This window comes from Argentina silus (assembly GCF_951799395.1).
Source record: "Argentina silus genome assembly, chromosome: 9".
Lineage (NCBI taxonomy): Eukaryota > Metazoa > Chordata > Actinopteri > Argentiniformes > Argentinidae > Argentina > Argentina silus.
In genome coordinates, this window is record NC_139663.1 from 23,380,930 (window position 1) to 23,400,929 (window position 20,000).

At 51.8% G+C, this 20,000-nt stretch overlaps 1 protein-coding gene across 1 annotated transcript in view; it reads left to right on the forward strand.

The window, feature by feature from the left end:
• Window positions 1-20,000, forward strand: part of grid2ipa (glutamate receptor, ionotropic, delta 2 (Grid2) interacting protein, a) — a gene marked incomplete at its 5' end in the record, with an annotated part of 37,826 nt that overhangs the window by 15,488 nt on the left and 2,338 nt on the right. Inside the window, 16 exons of the mRNA XM_083677450.1 lie at window positions 369-644; window positions 5,130-5,215; window positions 5,570-5,639; window positions 6,060-6,365; window positions 7,994-8,145; window positions 8,267-8,410; window positions 9,401-9,513; window positions 10,109-10,256; window positions 10,872-11,221; window positions 12,479-14,608; window positions 15,740-15,827; window positions 16,337-16,426; window positions 17,148-17,344; window positions 17,664-17,819; window positions 19,151-19,237; window positions 19,989-20,000. The exon at window positions 19,989-20,000 is cut by the window's right edge and continues 118 nt beyond it. Coding sequence (XP_083533576.1) covers window positions 369-644; window positions 5,130-5,215; window positions 5,570-5,639; window positions 6,060-6,365; window positions 7,994-8,145; window positions 8,267-8,410; window positions 9,401-9,513; window positions 10,109-10,256; window positions 10,872-11,221; window positions 12,479-14,608; window positions 15,740-15,827; window positions 16,337-16,426; window positions 17,148-17,344; window positions 17,664-17,819; window positions 19,151-19,237; window positions 19,989-20,000 — 4,405 coding nt within the window. The remainder of the gene's footprint in view (window positions 1-368; window positions 645-5,129; window positions 5,216-5,569; window positions 5,640-6,059; window positions 6,366-7,993; window positions 8,146-8,266; window positions 8,411-9,400; window positions 9,514-10,108; window positions 10,257-10,871; window positions 11,222-12,478; window positions 14,609-15,739; window positions 15,828-16,336; window positions 16,427-17,147; window positions 17,345-17,663; window positions 17,820-19,150; window positions 19,238-19,988) is intronic.

Below are 20,000 nucleotides of genomic sequence, written 5' to 3' on the forward strand. Positions count from 1 at the left end.
CAGTGTGAGACGGGTCAAGTTGAAGTACAGTGGGGAGCAGGGAGAGCAGGGGGAGCAGGGAGAGCAGGGAGAGCAGGGGGAGCAGGGAGAGCAGGGAGAGCAGGGGGAGCAGGGGGAGCAGGGAGAGCAGGGAGAGCAGGGAAGCAGGGGAGCAGGGAGAGCAGGGAGAGCAGGGGAGCAGGGAGAGCAGGGGGAGCAGGGAGAGCAGCTTCCACGAAAAACAACCCAAATAATCACAACCGAACAAAAACGATCATCTCTCTCTTTTCCAAAATGAGACGACTGAGCCAGTCTCCCCAAGCCACCAGGACTACTTCCCCGTCCCTGAGACTAACCGTGTGTCCCTCCTCCTCCTCCATGTTCGCCAGGATCTTCATTCCCAAGAAGCACCGGGAGCGCTTCGACGACGTGGTCTCCCAGAGCCTGATGGGACGGCTCAAGGGGCGGAGCTTCAGCGACCCCAGCCGGAACCGTCTGCGGCGGAGTCGTAGCGAGGACCACCCGGAGCGCCTGCTGGTGTCCACACGGGCCAGCTCTGTGCCTCGGACCCACGCCGAGGAGGGGGGGGCGGCCCCCGCGCGCGGACTCAGGAAGACCACCTCCCTCATTGCCGGGCACGCCGGGGCCGCCCTGACCAATCGCAGGTGAGGATTACTCTTTCCTGGTGTGTGTGTATGTACTTCTATAAAATCAAGATGAATTCAGATTGAATGCATTGTTTATGCTGAAACTGTAAAGGTGACCATCAAATGCAAATACAGTCATAAAATAATGAATATAAAATAACTATCATTTTAAAAGCCACTCTCTGGTCAGAACCAATCAAAATCTGTCTGACTGATTCCTTGGTGCCGGTATCGTAGAGTCTGTATGTAATCAGTTCTGATTTCCTATCCTGATTCTGATATGTGGAGATGTATTTCATAAGACACTACTTGGATATATTGCATCCGTGTATCTGTGGTAGCCTCATATATTCCCCAACATATATTGTTTGTTGAATGTTTTATTTTTGTTGGAGGTGTCTTGGAGTATGTCATTTTTAGTCTTCAATGAAATTCCTCCTCTTTAAATAGACGGTGATTACCGTCTGGTCCAGCCAGTGATACCCCACACAGCTGGAACAGCTTCAGCGTGATGTGACGGGTGGATCTGGACAAGCCTGGCCTGTCAGAGTGGATGTGTAGGAGTGGATAATCCAGAATAGACCTTTCACTGTCGGGCAACAGAGAATAACACCAGAGATACGTCTGCTCTTCTCTCTGCTTTCTTAGTGGGGCGAACTAGAGATGTGGATCTCTCTCTCTCTCTGTCTCTCTCTGTCTCTCTCTCTCTGTCTCTCTCTCTCTCTCTCTCTCTCTGTCTCCCTCTCTCTGTCTCTCCCCCTCTCTCTCTCTCTGTCTCTCTCTCTCTCTCTCTCTGTCTCTCTCTGTCTCTCTCTCTCTCCCCCTCTCTCTCAAGAATAGATAGCCTTTATATTCTTTTCATCCTGTTGTTTTGGCTTCCTGCTGCTTAGACAGTTACAACAATACCAACATTAATTCAGACTAAAAATACCAACAAGACGAACAGACTATAAATATTCCATGGAAGTGCCACAAGGAAAGCCCACCTCGCCCATGGCCTCAGCTTACTTTAACAAATAATGAAGCTTCGGTGCTCTCCTGGGGATGGGCTGTATGCTTAATGAGAGCAGGATGGGTGGTACACTGTCTGTATATACAGACCAGTCTGCATACAGGAATCTGAAAGCGTTTCACTCATTGAGGTCCAATGTTGGGGAGTATTTCACTATTAAGCTCAACTGTTTGCTGTAGTTTGGTGGTAGTTAAAAATAAATCGCTATTTTTTTTCGCCATGTAGCAGTGTAGTGAGCTGCTGTCATGTTATTTTCCTCCAAAAACAAATAAAGAAATAGGAATGGAACTATTATAACTATTATTCCAGCCCTTGAACTTCAAAGGTCTCAACTATTTCTTCCCTCAGTGCTTCCTGTCTTCCCACCTCACCTGTTTGTTCTGTTTCTCAGATTCTGTCGTACGGACTGACTGGTCATCTGTCAGTGACTGACTGGTCATCTGTCAGTGACTGACTGTCGTGTGCTGGACGAAGTAGTTTAGAGGGAGAGAGACAGACAGAGGGAGGGGGGGAGAGAGAGTGTGACAGAGAGGGAGGGGGAGAGGGAGGGAGAGAGAGTGAGAGAGAGAAAGAGAAGGGGTCCATTTCAGCAGGTAGGGTTGTTTAGTGGTGAGTGTGGCGTATTGTCACTGCACCCTGCACTAAAACACTGTCGTCTCCTCATCATTATTGTGTGTTTTAATGATCTTTTATTACATTGTATTGTTGTTTAATGTTGTTGTAGAGCTGCTCTGCCCCAAACATTTGGTTACATTGTGACTTGAATTAAATATAATGATAAATAAACTTGGGTTAGGGTCAGAGTTAGGGTTAGGTTAGGGTCAGAGTTAGGGGAAGGTTAGGTTAGGGCAGGGGTGGGCAAACTTTTTGGCTCAGGGGCCACATTGACTTTTAAAATTTGACAGACCAGATGCCAGATTTGACAGACGGGCCGGGCCAGCACCAGATGCATACATATCAAACATAAACATAAAAAAGGCATTACAGTGTTAATACTTACATTTACTTTTAGTGGGAACAGTGTTGTTGATCACCCTTTTTGACCAGTGCATCGAAGTCTTGGTGTTAGTTTTGTTGTGGCAATTCTCAGAACAGATCTGAGGTGTTCATCACTCAACTGGGATCTGTGGGGTGCTTTGTTGGTGTTCATCACGCTAAAAGTCTGTTCACGCACATACGTAGAGCCAAACAACATCCTCTGTGCCATCTTCTGGATGTTTGGAAATTTGGCTGCGCTTAATGAAGCATAAAACTCATCCAGTTTAAGAGAGTTGAACTTCTCCTTTAAGACGGTGTCACATTGGAGATCAATCAGTTCCAACTGCAACTCCTGTGGCGCCGTTTCAGGGTCTTGTGTGAAGGGACATGACACCAGCTGAAGTGACTTGTCAATTTTTCTAGAATCAGAGAACCGACGGTAGAATTCTCCATGCAGGTTGTCCAGTGGTTTCCTGTATTTTTTCACATGTCGAGGGTCCTCTTTCAGCGTAGCCAGTGTGGGGAAATGAGCGAATGACTTGTTTGACATTTGCTTTGAGAATAAAGCTAGCTTGGTTTTGAAGGCTCTGACGTTTGTGTACATTTCATGCACAAACTGGTCTTTCCCTTGTAGCTTCACGATCAGCTCATTCATGTGTGTCAGTATATCCACAGAAAAAGCTAAATCACAAAGCCAATCTGTGTCACTCAGTTCAGGAAAATCGTCAGCTTTCTCAAGTAGCTCCAAAAATGAGATAATCTCCTGTTTGAGCTCCCACACTCATACTTTCCCCAAACTTAACCAGCGGACATTAGAGTGGTAAAGCAAGTCCTGGTGATCAGCGTCAGTTTCTTCAAGAAACATAATAAACTGACGATGCTGAAGTCCCCTCGCTCGAATAAAGTTAACAAGTTTTACAACTGGCTACACTACGTGGTCAAGCTGCAATACGGATTTACACAGTGCTTCCTGGTGGATTATGCAGTGCAGGAAAATGACCTCCTGCTCAGGGTTGTCCTCTTTCACCCTCTCCTGGATTCTTTTGAGCAGCCCGACGTTTTTTCCAGTCAGATTTGGCGATCCATCTGTGGTAACGTTGGCGAGTGTACTCCAAGGTAGCTTGTGCCTCTTGATGACCCCCAACACGCTGTCATACAAGTCCTCTCCCCGCCTTTTCCCCCTCAGGGATTCCATGGCCAAAAACTCCTCTGTTATCTCAAAATTGTCATTAATCCCTCTGATAAAAATGACAAGCTGAGCTTTATGTCATTACTTTCGTCCTGTGCCAAGGAATATAATGTAAATGACTCCGCTTTTTTGTTTAGCTTGCTAGCTAAGTCTTCGTCAATTAGCTCAACACGGCGAGTCACTGTCCTGCGTGATGAGGTAATTTTTTCAAACGTGTTCTTGCTTTCAGGACACAAGATACCTGCTGTCTCTACCATGCACTCTGAGAAACCCCCCTTACCTGCTGTCTCTACCATGCAGTCTCTGAGAAACTCCCCTTCTGAGAAAGGCTTGCTGGTCTTTGCTAATTTGAATGCCAGCAAATAACTTGCCTTCGTGCTTGATTCTTGGATGGCAGTTTGTCGGATAAAGGTGTTTTGCTGAGCCTGAGACTAGCTGCCAACCTCAAAGCGGTAGCTGTCGTTCTGGCGTTGACTGGTTGTTAGCGTAATTAGCATGTTTGGTGGAAAAGTGACGGCTGAAAAACCGCAACGGTTTCTTGGCAAATAAGACATACAGTCTTTGACCGGACTTCAGTAAAAAAAGTATTTAGTTTCCCATTCCTTATTAAACACTCGGCACTCACTGTCAACTTTTCTTTTCTTTGGCCCACTCATTGTTGCAGATGGGTTCAGAACAGTAGCAGAAGGGCTCCGCAAAATCAAGTCAATGTATCACTGGCCCTTAGTGCGCCACCTGGTGGAACGCCAGGCATTACAGGACAAGGTCAAATGAATGCAGTTTAGTAATTTAATTAATATTCAACCCTCAAATCTGTACCAATCTTTGGCGGGCCGGATTAAAAAGACAAATGGGCCGGATGTGGCCCGCGGGCTGTAGTTTGCCCACCCCTGTTAGGGTCAGAGTTAGGGGAAGGGTTAGGGTTAGATAGTTAGGGTTAATGAAGTTAGTCTCAGGTCCCCCTCCCTCTGAGTGTGTGTGTGTGTGTGTTTCTCTGCAGGACGGTGAGAGAGTGTGTGTGTGTGTGTGTTTCTCTGCAGGACGGTGAGAGTGTGTGTGTGTGTGTGTGTGTGTGTGTTTCTCTGCAGGACGGTGAGAGTGTGTGTGTGTGTTTCTCTGCAGGACGGTGAGAGTGTGTGTGTGTGTGTGTTTCTCTGCAGGACGGTGAGAGTGTGTGTGTGTGTGTGTTTCTCTGCAGGACGGTGAGAGTGTGTGTGTGTGTGTGTGTGTGTTTCTCTGCAGGACGGTGAGAGTGTGTGTGTGTGTGTGTGTGTTTCTCTGCAGGACGGTGAGAGTGTGTGTGTGTGTGTGTGTTTCTCTGCAGGACGGTGAGAGTGTGTAAGGGGAACCTGAGTTTTGGGTTTACCCTCCGAGGCCACGCCCCTGTGTGGATCGACTCAGTCATCCCAGGTAAGGTTGGAGCAATATGGTGTATGGCAACACACACACACACACACACACACACATATATATATATATATATATACACACACACACACACACACAGATGACCATGGTGGGGAAGTGTGAAAGGCACAGCATCAATCAACACTTTTGTGTTTGTTTCAAAGCTGCATGGTGATCCCTGTCTAACTACCCCCTATCTACCCCTCTCTAACTACCCCCTAACTACCTAGCTAACTATCTCTAGCTACCCTCTGACTAACTACCCTCTCTCTAACTACCCCCCCTCCCTCTCTCTAACTACCCCCCCCCCCTCCCTCTCTCTAACTACCCCCCCTCCCTCTCTCTCTCTTTCTCCAGGGAGCCCAGCAGAGAAGGCAGACCTCAAATCTGGCGACAGAATACTTTTTCTAAATGGGCTGGACATGAGGTGTGTGTGTGTGGGGGGAAATGTCATCCTTGTTGTCATCCATGATGTCATCATGCTGCTTAAGACTTAAACCAGACCTGCTGTCAGTCAGGGGAGGCTGGGGGAGGTAGAACACCAGGGGAGGCTGGGGGAGGTAGAACACCAGGGGAGGCTGGGGGAGGTAGAACACCAGGGGAGGCTGGGGGAGGTAGAACACCAGGGGAGGCTGGGGGAGGTAGAAATCGGAGGACGGGCTCATTGTTATGCATGGGATGTAATGAGGAGTGGTATCCAACAATGAGCCCGTCCTCCAATTTCTACCTCCCCCAGCCTCCCCTGGTGTTCTGCCTCCCCTGATGGAGAGAGGTGTATGAAGGAGAGAGAGAGAGAGTAAAGTCCTTGACCGTACGTATTGACAGTACCTCCCCTCTACCCCCCCAGGACCTGCTCCCATGAGAAGGTGGTGTCCATGCTCCAGGGCAGCGGGGCCATGCCCACCCTGGTGGTGGAGGACGGACCCCCCTCCTTCAGCCTGGCCGAGCCTGACCAGGGGGGGGTGCCGGGGGGGCTGGGGGTGTCCCCGCGCGCCCGCTCCCCAGCCCTCAGCTCCCTGCAGTGGGTGGCAGAGATCCTGCCCCCCAGCATCCGTGTCCAGGGGCGCACCTTCAGCCAGCAGCTGGAGCACCTGCTCACCCTGCAGGAGAGATACACCATCTGTAAGGCCCTGGAGAACTTCTTCCAGCACAGGTGAGAGGGAGGGGGGGAGGGGGGGGAGGAGGAGGAGAGAGAACCTCTTCCAGCACAGGTGAGAGGGAGGGTGGGGGGAGAGAGCAAGGGAGGGAGAGGAGAGTGAAAGAAAGCAAAGAAGATGTATACCATCTGTCTGCAAGAATTTCTTTCAGAGAGAGAGAGAGAGACAGACACACACGACAGAGGATAGGGAAAGAGAGGGGGTAGTTAGAGAGAGAGGGGGTAGTTTGAGAGAGAGAGGGGGTAGTTTGAGAGAGAGGGGGGGTAGTTCGAGAGAGAGGGGGTAGTGAGAGAGAGGGGTAGTTAGAGAGAGGGGGGGGGTAGTTAGAGAGAGAGAGGGGTAGTTAGAGAGAGGGGGGGTAGTTAGAGAGAGAGAGGGGGTAGAGAGACAGGGGGTAGTTAGAGAGAGAGAGGGGTAGTTAGAGAGAGAGGGGGTAGTTAGAGAGAGAGAGGGGGTAGTTAGAGAGAGAGAGGGGGTAGTTAGAGAGAGAGGGGAGGGTAGTTAGAGAGAGAGGGGGTAGTTAGAGAGAGAGGGGGTAGTTAGAGAGAGAGAGGGGGTAGAGAGACAGGGGGTAGTTAGAGAGAGAGAGGGGTAGTTAGAGAGAGAGAGGGGTAGTTAGAGAGAGAGGGGGTAGTTAGAGAGAGAGAGGGGGTAGTTAGAGAGAGAGGGGTAGTTAGAGAGAGAGGGGGTAGTTAGAGAGAGAGGGGAGGGTAGTTAGAGAGAGAGGGGGTAGTTAGAGAGAGAGAGGGGGTAGTTAGAGAGAGAGAGGGGGTAGTTAGAGAGAGAGGGGAGGGTAGTTAGAGAGAGAGGGGGTAGTTAGAGAGAGAGGGGAGGGTAGTTAGAGAGAGAGGGGGTAGTTAGAGAGAGAGGGGGTAGTTAGACAGGGAAACAAGTCACACAGACAGTTCACTAAAAGCTCACAGATGGATCACCATGCAGATGAGAGAGAGAGAATTTCTTCAGGTTCAAGCCGGAAGAGAGAGAGGAGAGAGAGGAAGAGAGGAGAGAGAGAGAGGGAGGAAGAGAGAGAGGAGAGAGAGGGAGGAAGAGAGAGACAGAGAGAGAGAGGAGAGAGAGAGAGAGGAAGAGAGAGAGGAGAGGAGAGAGAGAGAGGAAGAGAGAGAGGAGAGAGAGAGGAGAGAGAGGGAGGAAGAGAGAGAGAGGAGAGAGAGGGAGGAGGAGAGAGAGGGAGGAAGAGAGAGAGGAGAGAGAGGGAGGAGAGAGAGAGAGAGGGAGGAAGAGAGAGAGGAGAGAGAGGGAGGAAGAGAGAGAGGAGAGTCTAAAAGAGTTCCATCTTCAAAGTGGCCACTGCAGTAATGACGGAGCAGTGATGTCTGTCCCTGCTACTGAAGGACTACCACAAGCTAGACAGCAGCTCCACCCTCAGCTGCCTGCTTCACCTGCTTCACCTGCTTCACCTGCTTCACCTGCTTCACCAGATCCCTTCACGTTCTCAACCAGCATTGATAGGGGGCCAGTAGCACTTAGCATTAGCACTTAGCATTAGCACGTATATATATAATTACTATAATAACTCCCATGCTCCACTTACCTTTCATTGAATGTACTGTCAGTAATGAGTGTGAATTAGTGCTCTGTGGAACGGGTGTTTCCGTGGCTACAGGAACGTGGACACTCTGATCGTGGATGTGTTCCCGGTGCTGGACACCCCAGCCAAGCAGGTCATCTGGCAGTTTGTCTACCAGCTGCTGACCTACGAGGAGCAGGAGCACTGCCAGAGCAAGATCTCCCGCTTCCTGGGGTACAAGGCAGCAGGTGTGTGTGTGTACATTGATGACTGTGTGTGTGTCTGTGTGTGTGTGTGTACGTGTGTGTACATTGATGACTGTGTGTGTGTGTGTGTACGTGTGTGTACATTGATGAGTGTGTGTTCCAGCCCCCGCTCCCCCAGAGCCTGACCCCGCCCCCGAGCCCCATCGCCGTAGCAGCAGCATGAGAGTGACAGGAACCACCTACACCAGGTGCAGCGTGAGGGGGCGGAGCTCCGACGACCTGGTCATTGGCACACACCTCGGCATGGGTACCTGCCTTCACCTGTACTCTTCATCATCATCATCGTGTGCGTGTGTATCTGTGTCTGCATGTGTGTGTGTGTGTATATCTGTATCTGTGTGTGCGTGTGTGTGTATATCTGTATCTGTGTGTGTGTGTGTACCTCGTCATGTGTACCTGACTTTATTTCTATTTCTATTCCTCTTCGTCATCATCATCATCGTCATTATTGATAGACTGTTGATTGTGGTGTTGTTGCAGCTCGCCTGAAGCGTTGTACGCCCTGTATACCATGAATATGACAAATAAAACGTTGAATTTAATTGGATATTCTGTAAATTGTCAACAGTTTCTCAGATTCACGTGGTGTAGGGGGTGAAGGGGGGTGTAAGGGGGTAAGGGGGGGTAGGGGTGTAAGGGGGGGAGGGGTGTAAGGGGGTGAAGGGGAGGAGGGGTGTAAGGGGGGGAGGGGTGTAAGGGGGTGAAAGGGGGAGGGGTGTAAGGGGGTGAAGGGGGGGAGGGGGTGAAGAGGGGTGTAAGGGGGGGAGGGGTGAAGGGGGGGTAGGGGTGGAAGGGGGTGAAGGGGGGGAGGGGTGGAAGAGGCATGGAGGTGGAATGGGATGGGTACCCTCCTTCATTTGTCTTCATTATTATTATCATTGCAATTCAAAAATTTAATTCAAAGTTGTAGTTGTCATTACGTAGGTAATCAATGCAACAAAATGCTTAGGGCAAAGCTAGCTCTTCAACAATATGACGATCAACAGTGAAACAATGTAATGCAGTATAATAATAATAATAATGATAATAATAATAACATAAGGTGGTGTGGTGTGTAGCAGCATGACTCTATGCATGTAGGCGTGTTGATAGTACCTGTCCTACAGCTGTTGGGATGTACAGTTAGTTGAGATCAGGAACACCTGTGGTCCATTAGTCTCTGGGGAGGCGATCTGTGGCGCCCTCTGGTGGCCAGACGGAAGCGTGACATGCACTGTGTCTCACTTCTGTACTGCAGGGGTCCGAGCAGAACCAGCAGAGATGAGCATGATGGGGATGAGGCTGGCCCCAGGAGAGAGGCAGTCTGGGGACGGCACCTCCCTGCCAGAGACCCCCAACAACCTCACCAACGTGGGTACCCAACATACCGAAACATTACTGCAACGTTAGTGACTGAGCCTGTGAATCCAAGGACACACGTCCATCTGACCACTACAATGAAAGCTTAGATACTGTAGGTTTTTGACAACATAGTCTCCAACGGAATATGTTCTGAGGGATCGTTTCTGCAGACCGAGGAAATACGATCTGTGTGAACGTGTCACTGGAAGTTTAGGCCGAATACTGCCTAACCGCCACGCGCACAAGTCGTAATTCACGGAACTGTTGAGCACCGTATCTTACATCACAACGGGAGGTCAACGCTGGTATAGACAGGTAATAAGTCAGACCGTATTTCCTTGGTCTGCAGAAGCGATCCCCCAGAACGTGTTCCGTTGGAGACTATGTTGTGCAACGTTAGTAACAGCCTGAGAATCCAGGGACACATTTCCCTCCGACCACGACACTGACAGCTTAGCGACACCGCAGGTTTTTGAACGATGAAAAAACTTTGTGAACTGAACAATGCTTTGACTGTAATAGAATGGTCTTAGTGTTGAGGTTTTAGTCGTGTTCTGACTGAGTGGTGTTCAGTCCGGTGTAACCCCCCCCCCCCTCTGTGCAGCTGTCGGCCGTGTACGCAGAGCTCGAGAACGTGTACTCAGGGAAGAGGTCCAAGTCTCTGAAGAGCCGCGCGCCTCCCGCCCCCGAGACTCTGGTGGAGCTGGAGGCCCGAGCGCATGCTGCCTCCCCCTCTACGCATGCTAACACAGGTAACTGGCCATGCTAACACAGGTAACTAGCCATGCTAACACAGGTAACTGGCCATGCTAACACAGGTAACTAGCCATGCTAACACAGGTAACTAGCCATGCTAACACGGGTAACTAGCCATGCTAACACAGGTAACTAGCCATGCTAACACAGGTAACTAGCCATGCTAACACAGGTAACTAGCCATGCTAACACAGGTAACTAGCCATGCTAACACAGGTAACTAGCCATGCTAACACAGGTAACTAGCCATGCTAACACAGGTAACTGGCCATGCTAACACAGGTAACTGGCCATGCTAACACAGGTAACTAGCCATGCTAACACAGGTAACTGGCCATGCTAACACAGGTAACTAGCCATGCTAACACAGGTAACTAGCCATGCTAACACAGGCAACTAGCCATGCCGGTGTTGACTCTTTTAAGACCTTGCTAAAAATCCACTTGTTCAGGCAGGATTTTAATGTAACTAGCTATGCCACGTCCTTGCAGAGGTGAACTTGTAAACATCTGAGAGATTGTAGAAAACCCCCCCCCCCCCCCCCCCCCCCCAAAGCATTAATCTCCAATATTCCTCGGGAGCTTGACGCCATTACCTCCTCTCTCCTCCAGGTGGTCGTAAGGTGCCCCCGCCCCCCGCCTCGTGGACCGAGCCCCTCCCCTCCCCCCCTCCCCCCGTCCAGTTCTACCCCCCAGGACTGACCAGCCAGACCAGCGCTGAGTCCAACCCATACATCAGCCTGGACAGCCCCCTGCCCTCGCCCCCAGACCCCCCCGACTACCCCCCCAGCCCCCCCTCCCATCCCAGCCCCCCTTCCCACCGCAGCAAGAGACGCTACACCTTCTCCCGGCCGCCCCGCTCCTCCGACACCGACCGCTTCCTGGACGCGCTGAGTGAGCAGCTGGGCCAGAGGGTCGCCATCGTCGACGACTTCCTGTCGCCCGAGAACGACTACGAGGAGGTAGGGTCCTGTCCACCGACGATAGCCAATCAGAATGAGGAGGTAGGGTCCTGTCCACCGACGATAGCCAATCAGAATGAGGAGGTAGGGTCCTGTCCACTGACGATAGCCAATCAGAATGAGGAGGTAGGGTCCTGTCCACCGACGATAGCCAATCAGAATGAGGAGGTAGGGTCCTGTCCACTGACGATAGCCAATCAGAATGAGGAGGTCGGCTCCTGTCCACTGACGATAGTCAATCAGAATGAGGAGGTAGGCTCCTGTCCACCGACGATAGCCAATCAGAATGAGGAGGTAGGCTCCTGTCCATCGACGATAGCCAATCAGAATGAGGAGGTAGGCTCCTGTCCATCGACGATAGCCAATCAGAATGAGGAGGACGATAACCAATCAGAATGATCTATGAGGAGGTAGGGTCCCGTCCACTGATGATAGGGTACAGTGCATACATCTATACTGACATGGATGCACTCACTGCACTGTAAGTCGCTTTGGATAAAAGCGTCAGCTAAATGGCAGATATATATATATACTTTACAGCCTCTGTGCAGGGAGCGACCTTAATTACGTGGCATAGTCACATTGCAGAATTCCAAGGTGTCGTATGGTCTGGAGGCCACTGGAGGTGCGTTAACAAGGTTATCCACACTCTTCTGGTCGTCTGAGGAGTCAACTTTTAAAATAGCAAGTTTCGGGGTTCAGGTCTCGGGGTTCAGGTCTCGGTGCTCAGGTCTCGGGGTTCAGGTCTCGGTGCTCAGGTCTCGGTGTTCAGGTCTCGGGGTTCAGGTCACAGGGTTCAGCGGGGATCCTCGTGAATACGGAAGACTGCTGTTGAAGCACATCCTGCCATACGTTAATGCTTACACCACTGAATGCTTCATTTAGATCTTCATTTAGATCTTTTATCAAAGAACAAGTAAGTTCCTTGCCTGATTTTCTTGCATTACTTTAAGATTTGTTATCTTTGTGAGTTTGAGTGTAAATACATTCCTTGTATGAATTCTACCATAGAGTGCCTCAGGCTATAACACTGCAGCAGTTCACTGTTAAACTTCAAGTTTAGTTTATTTGTCATTACGTTGAAGTCATGTCACAACGCAACAAAATGCCTTGGGCAGAGCGATGCTCAACATCAGCAACAGCAATGAATGAATAAACATTTTTAGATTTTACAACAAGGGCAAAACAAACAATAATACTAATCTAGATGGATCTAGCAGCAGGATTAATGTGAATGTGGTTGGTGGTTAATGCCAGGATGTTGTCCAGATGAGCTTCCCAGATGAAGATGATGACGATGAGGAGGAGGTGGGGGTGGATGAAGAGGACGGGGGCTTCCTGCCCCCCGAGCTGAGCAGCCCCAGCGAGTGTCAGAGCAGTAGTGGCGGGGACGCCTCCTCCCTCACCTACTCCTCCTCCTCCGAGCACATCCCCCCTCCCCCCATGACCCCCCCGCCTCCCCCACCTGTCCAGTTCAACGACCCCCCTCCTCCTCCTCCTCCTCCACCACCTGCCGTCAGCTACACCCCCGACCACTCTCCCAGGATGCACCTGCCCTTCCGCCGCCACCCCGGCCCCCCTCCACCGCCGCCTCCACGCTCCAACCCGCCGACCAAACGCCAGTCGCTACACAAGGTGCTGCCCACCCGGGAGGACCTGCTGGTCCATGCAGCGATGCAGGAGCAGAAAGCCTACCAAGAGCAGAAAGCCTACCAAGAACAGCAGGTCTACCAAGAACAGAAAGCCTACCAAGAACAACAGGTCTACCAAGAGCAGCAACTAGCTCTCCAAGAGCAGCATCAAGCTCTCCAAGAGCAGCAACTAGCTCTCCAAGAGCAGAAAGCCTACGAAGAGCAACAAGCTTTCCAAGAGCAACAACTAGCTCTCCAAGAGCAGCATCAAGCTCTCCAAGAGCAGCATCAAGCTCTCCAAGAGCAGCAACTAGCTCTCAAAGAGCAGCAAGCATACCAAGAGCAGCACCTAGCTCTCCAAGAGCAACAAGCGTACCAAGAACAACAGGTCTACCAAGAGCAGAAAGCCTATGAAGAGCAACAAGCGTACCAAGAGCAACAACTAGCTCTTCAAAAGCAGCAAGCACTCCAGGAGCAACAACTAGCTCTCCAAGAACAACAAGCGTACCAGGAACAACAAGCGTACCAAAAGCAGCAAGCATTTCAAAAGCAACAAGCACTCCAGAAGCAACAGGCCTACCTAGAGAAACAAGCCTACCTAGAGCAAGTCTACCAGGGCCACCAGTCTCTGCCGCTCCAGCCCTCTCACCAGACGTCCCATCCTCAAAACCCCCTCCAGCAGCTCCACCAGTCCCTGCCCCCCCTCCCCTCTCCCGAGTCCACCCACCCCCTCCAAAGCCACCCACTCTACCAGATGCACCAGGCCCAACAACAACAACAACAGCAGGCTCACCAAAGCCACAGACGCCAATCTCGCTCAGCCCCGTCCCCCCACCACCCCCCCGATCGGAAGCTGGCCACGTCTCCCCACCACCCCCCAGGTCAGCAGCTGGCCATGTCCCCCCAGCACCCGGATCGGCAGCTGGCAATGTCCCCCCATCACCCCGGTCGTCAATTGGTCATGTCCCCCCACCACCCCCCAGGTCCGCAGGGTCCGTACGCTGAGGGCATCTACCAGAGTCTTCAACCTCCACAACATCACTCCTCCACCGAGCTTCTCAACCAAGCCCATCTGATTCAGCCAGCAGAACCTGCTTCGCTGCCCGCTCACCTGAACAAGGAGGCTCGTCACAAGAGTCAGAAAGGTCAAAAGGGTCACCAGAGTCACCCAGATCAGCAGACCCCCCATCAGCCCCACCCTCAGAAGGCCAGCCTGCCGTCGCCCCCCCCACGCCCCCACTCCATCCAGCAGATCCACCACATGACCCCGCAGCCCCCGCCACCGGAGCAGCTGCTGCACCCCCAGATCCACCTCATCCACCCACCCCAGCAGCCCCACCACCCCCAGCCCACCCTCTCCACCTTCCAGCCCCTCCAGCCACACCAGCCCACCCTCTCCACCTTCCAGCCTGTCCCCCCCCAGCACCAGGTGCACCCCTCCAACCAGGCCCGTCCCCAGTCCCAGCCCTCGCACCACCTCCTCCAGTCCCAGCCTCGCCATGTGTCCCAGTCCCTCCACCACCACCACCACCACCACCACCCCCCCTCCTCAGAGTCCCAGCCCCAGTCCCTGCCACACTCCCTCTCAGACCAGTCTGTCAACCAGGGGCCCCCTCCCCCTCCGCCCCTCCCCCCTCCCTGCTCCCCGCCCCCCCTACCCCGCCCCACCCCTCAGAGGATGGACTCCAACCACATGAGTGTGAAGAGGCTGCGCTGGGAGCAGGTGGAGAACTCTGAGGGCACCATCTGGGGACAGGTGAGCTGGGACTGGGCAGGTGGGCAGGGTGGGCACCATCTGGGGACAGGTGAGCTGGGACTGGGCAGGGTGGGCACCATCTGGGGACAGGTGAGCTGGGACTGGGCAGGGTGGGCACCATCTGGGGACAGGTGAGCTGGGACTGGGCAGGGTGGGCACCATCTGGGGACAGGTGAGCTGGGACTGGGCAGGTGGGCAGGGTGGGCACCATCTGGGGACAGGTGAGCTGGGACTGGGCAGGTGGGCAGGGTGGGCACCATCTGGGGACAGGTGAGCTGGGACTGGGCAGGGTGGGCACCATCTGGGGACAGGTGAGCTGGGACTGGGCAGGGTGGGCACCATCTGGGGACAGGTGAGCTGGGACTGGGCAGGGTGGGCACCATCTGGGGACAGGTGAGCTGGGACTGGGCAGGGTGGGCACCATCTGGGGACAGGTGAGCTGGGACTGGGCAGGGTGGGCACCATCTGGGGACAGGTGAGCTGGGACTGGGCAGGTGGGCAGGGGCATGGGGAGAGGAGGGTAAAGTTGGAACAGTCACAACGAGTTCTATGTTGTAAACTACTCACTCTCCTTAAGTTCTGTGCAATATTGTTAATGTACAGTAAATACCCGTCAAATTAGGTGGTTGTTTTGTGGAATTTTGACTGAAAAACTTTTCAAATGAAAGGTACAATTTAATTAACTATTTTACATGGAAACAGCACTGTATGTCAGTTAACAATGTGTAGCTGTCATAGAAGTCCCTGAACTGTTGTCCTCAGCAAATAAAACTGCATGTTTATATTTGGCCTTCAACTCAAAGGTCAGGCGTCTGTCACTCTGGGCTGTTATGCAATCAAAGTCGACAAACAGGCAGCACAATAGTTTTTTTCTCATCCAAGATGGTGGATTGCTGCTGATAAATTGTATGGCTTTTTCAACAGATTCTGAGATAAATCTACACTAAATGACACCAAATGTATTTTGCTCTTATGGAATATCAGGCTAGCATGTTAGCTGTAATATCAGGCTAGCATGTTAGCTGTAATATATAGTTGTTCTGCCTTAGAAAAGGAATTCCTCATTTGTATGTCTGTGTTTTGTGTGTGTTGTGTGTTTTGTGTGTGTTGTGTGTTTTGTGTGTGATGTAGTTGGGAGAGGACTCTGACTATGACAAACTTAGTGACATGGTGAAGTATCTCGATCTAGAACTGCACTTTGGGACCCAGAAGAGCCCCAGTGAGTATAGTGTGCCCACAGGTGTGTGTGGGTGGGTGGGGGTGCATATACAGTATATGCTGTAAAAGTGTGTGTATGTGTGGGTGGGTACATGTGAACACACACACACACACACACACACACACACACACACACACACACACACACCAGTGAGTCAGTCAGCCCCTTTGTATTCTGCCCTGTGTGAATACATTGTGTGTGTGTGTGTGTGTGTGTGTGAAGCCCACCATTGCTTCTGATTCGTGGTCCCTGTGACGGGTGACAGCTACATCGCTGCCACCGGCTCTTCACTGACCCACTTTACACCCAGATTACAACCACATGTTTCTGAACACATCCAGACGCTTTCTGCCAGTCGAGGCGTCCCTTCTCTCTCACCCAAGTCTCTCTCTCTCCCTCACTCCCTCACACTCTCTCTCTCCCTCACTCTCTCTCTCTCTCTGTCTCTCCCTCCCTCCCTCTCTCCCCCTCTCTCTCTCCCTCCCTCCCTCTCTGGTGTGATGTGTCAGTGTCTCTTCCAGAGCCGGCGCCTCAACCTGACACGTTCAAGAAGAAAGACGTGGTGGAGATTCTGTCACATAAGAAGGCCTACAACGCATGTAAGTATGACACCCTAACCCTAGCCCTAACATTAACCCTAACCCTAGCCCTAACCATAACCCTAGCCCTAACATTAACCCTAACCCTAACATTAACCCTAACCCTAGCCCTAACATTAACCCTAACCCTAGCCCTAACATTAACCCTAACCCTAACCCTAACATTAACCCTAGCCCTAACATTAACCCTAGCCCTAACATTAACCCTAACCCTAACCCTAGCCCTAACATTAACCCTAACCCTAGCCCTAACATTAACCCTAACCCCAGCCCTAACATTAACCTGAAGCAGAATGTTACCCTGTAATCCAGGGTTAGGGTTAGAATTTTACCCTGTAATCCAGGGTTAGGGTTAGAATGTTACCCTGTAATCCAGGGTTAGGGTTAGAATTTTACCCTGTAATCCAGGGTTAGGGTTAGAATGTTACCCTGTAATCCAGGGTTAGGGTTAGAATTTTACCCTGTAATCCAGGGTTAGGGTTAGAATGTTACCCTGTAATCCAGGGTTAGGGTTAGAATTTTACCCTGTAATCCAGGGTTAGGGTTAGAATGTTACCCTGTAATCCAGGGTTAGGGTTAGAATTTTACCCTGTAATCCAGGGTTAGGGTTAGAATTTTACCCTGTAATCCAGGGGATTTGTTCTCTTCATTAGTCATTCATGACGCCTCGCTCCGCTTCTAATACCCTTGACTCTTTGACCCTTTGACCTTTGCCCCCCAGCCATCCTGATCGCCCACCTGAAGCTGTCCCCGGGCGAGCTGCGCCAGGTGCTGGTGACCATGGGAACGGAGAGGCTGGACGCCACGCACATCAAGCAGCTGCTGCTGTACGCGCCCGACGCAGACGAGGTCAAGCAGTACGAGCAGTACAGCCAGGACCCGGCCAAGCTCAGCGAGCCAGACCAGTTTGTCCTGCAGGTACTGACCCAGTACAGCCAGGACCCGGCCAAGCTCAGCGAGCCAGACCAGTTGGTCCTGCAGGTACTGACCCAGTACAGCCAGGACCCGGCCAAGCTCAGCGAGCCAGACCAGTTTGTCCTGCAGGTACTGACCCAGTACAGCCAGGACCCGGCCAAGCTCAGCAAGCCAGACCAGTTTGTCCTACAGGGTGAAAGGTCAGGATTGTGGAGGGACTGACCCATGCTGAGGGGGGTGGGGGGGCGCAGGGTGAAAGGTCAGCGTTGTGGAGGGACTGACCCATGCTGTGTGTGTTACCTCCGTCTGTGGTTGTCTGTAGATGCTGTCTGTGCCGGAGTACAAGGCTCGTCTGAGGAGCCTCCACTTCAAGACCACCCTGAAGGAGAAGACAGAGGAGATGAGGGGGGGATATGACTACATCTACCAGGCCTCCATGGAGCTGAAGACCAGCAAGAAGCTGGCCAAGATCCTGGAGGTACCGTACAGTCATAATAATAATAATAATAATAATAATAATAATAATACATTACATTTGTATAGCACTTTCTCATCGACTCAAAACACTTTACATGTCAAAAATATGAAAATACAGCCCCAAGCAGTAAAAGCCTGCCTGAACAGGTGTTTTATAAGAAGGTCTTAAAAGAGTCAACACTGTCATCAGCTCTGACATGGTGAGGGAGAGACTTCCACAGGGAGCATTCCACTCTGTCAGCTGCTGTCAATACAGAACTGCTGTTTCACTGTCAGCCAGAAGAGCAACTTCACACCTCATGTGAGTCAGATGACTTCACACCTCATGTGAGTCTGATGACTTCACACCTCATGTGAGTCTGATCCGATGAAAACCATAACAAAGTCTCACAACATCAAAAAAATAAGTAAAAACAGGATACTTTTAAAAATGTTTTGCGATCTCACACAAACATTTCCCAGAGTTGTACTTGAAGATTGTGCAATCACGATAAGGGGATATAACTTCATGACGGTCATTGACTCTGAATCAGGTCATGTTACCGTGTCTTCCTAACCTCCCTAACCCTCCTAACCTTCCTAACCCTCCTAACCCTCCTAACCTTCCTAACCTTCCTAACCTTCCTAACCTTCCTAACCCTCCTAACCTTCCTAACCTTCCTAACCTTCCTAACCTTCCTAACCTTCCTAACCTCCCTAACCCTCCTAACCTTCCTAACCCTCCTAACCCTCCTAACCTTCCTAACCTTCCTAACCTTCCTAACCCTCCTAACCTTCCTAACCTTCCTAACCTTCCTAACCCTCCTAACCTTCCTAACCCTCCTAACCTTCCTAACCCTCCTAACCTCCTAACCCCCCTAACCCTCCTAACCTTCCTAACCTTCCTAACCCTCCTAACCTCCCTAACCTTCCTAACCCTCCTAACCTTCCTAACCTCCTAACCTTCCTAACCTCCTAACCCTCCTAACCTTCCTAACCTCCCTAACCCTCCTAACCTTCCTAACCTCCTAACCCTCCTAACCTTCCTAACCTTCCTAACCTTCCTAACCTTCCTAACCCTCCTAACCTTCCTAACCCTCCTAACCTTCCTAACCTTCCTAACCCTCCTAACCTTCCTAACCTTCCTAACCCTCCTAACCTCCCTAACCTTCCTAACCCTCCTAACCTTCCTAACCTTCCTAACCCTCCTAACCTTCCTAACCCTCCTAACCTTCCTAACCTTCCTAACCTTCCTAACCCTCCTAACCTTCCTAACCCTCCTAACCTTCCTAACCTTCCTAACCCTCCTAACCTTCCTAACCTTCCTAACCTCTCATGTCTGCTGCTCTGTAGTTTGTCTTGGCGATGGGGAACTACCTAAACAACGGACAGCCCAAGACCAACAAGACCACCGGCTTTAAGATCAACTTCCTCACCGAGGTGAGCTCCTTCTAGAGAGGGACCCAGGGGGGTGAGCTCCTTCTAGAGAGGGACCCAGGGGGGGTGAGCTCCTTCTAGAGAGGGACCCAGGGGGGTGAGCTCCTTCTAGAGAGGGACCCAGGGGGGTGAGCTCCTTCTGGGAGGTGTAGGGGGACCCAGGGGGGTGTAGGGGGACCCAGGGGGGTGTAAGCTCCTTCTGGGAGGTGTAGAGGAGGACCCAGGGGGGTGTAGGAGGGGGACCCAGGGGGGTGTAGGGGGACCCAGGGGGGTGTAAGCTCCTTCTGGGAGGTGTAGAGGAGGACCCAGGGGGGTGTAGGAGGGGGACCCAGGGGGGTGTAGGGGGGGACCCCGGGGGGTGTAGGGGGGGACCCAGGGGGTGTAGGGGGGGACCCAGGGGGGTGTAAACTCCTTCTGGCTACTTTTCCTTTTTACTATGTTTCCTTCACTGTGTATGTTACCGAGGTGAGAAGGTAAAACTCACTCCTTAAGTTCAAACACCCCCACCTACCCCACCCACCTACCTCACCTACCTCACTTACCCCACCTACCTCACCTACCCCACCCACCTACCTCACTTACCCCACCCACCTACCCCACCTACCTCACTTACCCCACCTACCCCACCTACCTCACTTACCCCACCTACCCCACCTACCTCACTTACCCCACCTACCCCACCCACCTACCCCACCTATCCGCGCTGTTGAATGGCGACTGTGTCCGTGTCATTCTCTTGTCCTGTTCTCTGTAGCTCAGCACCACA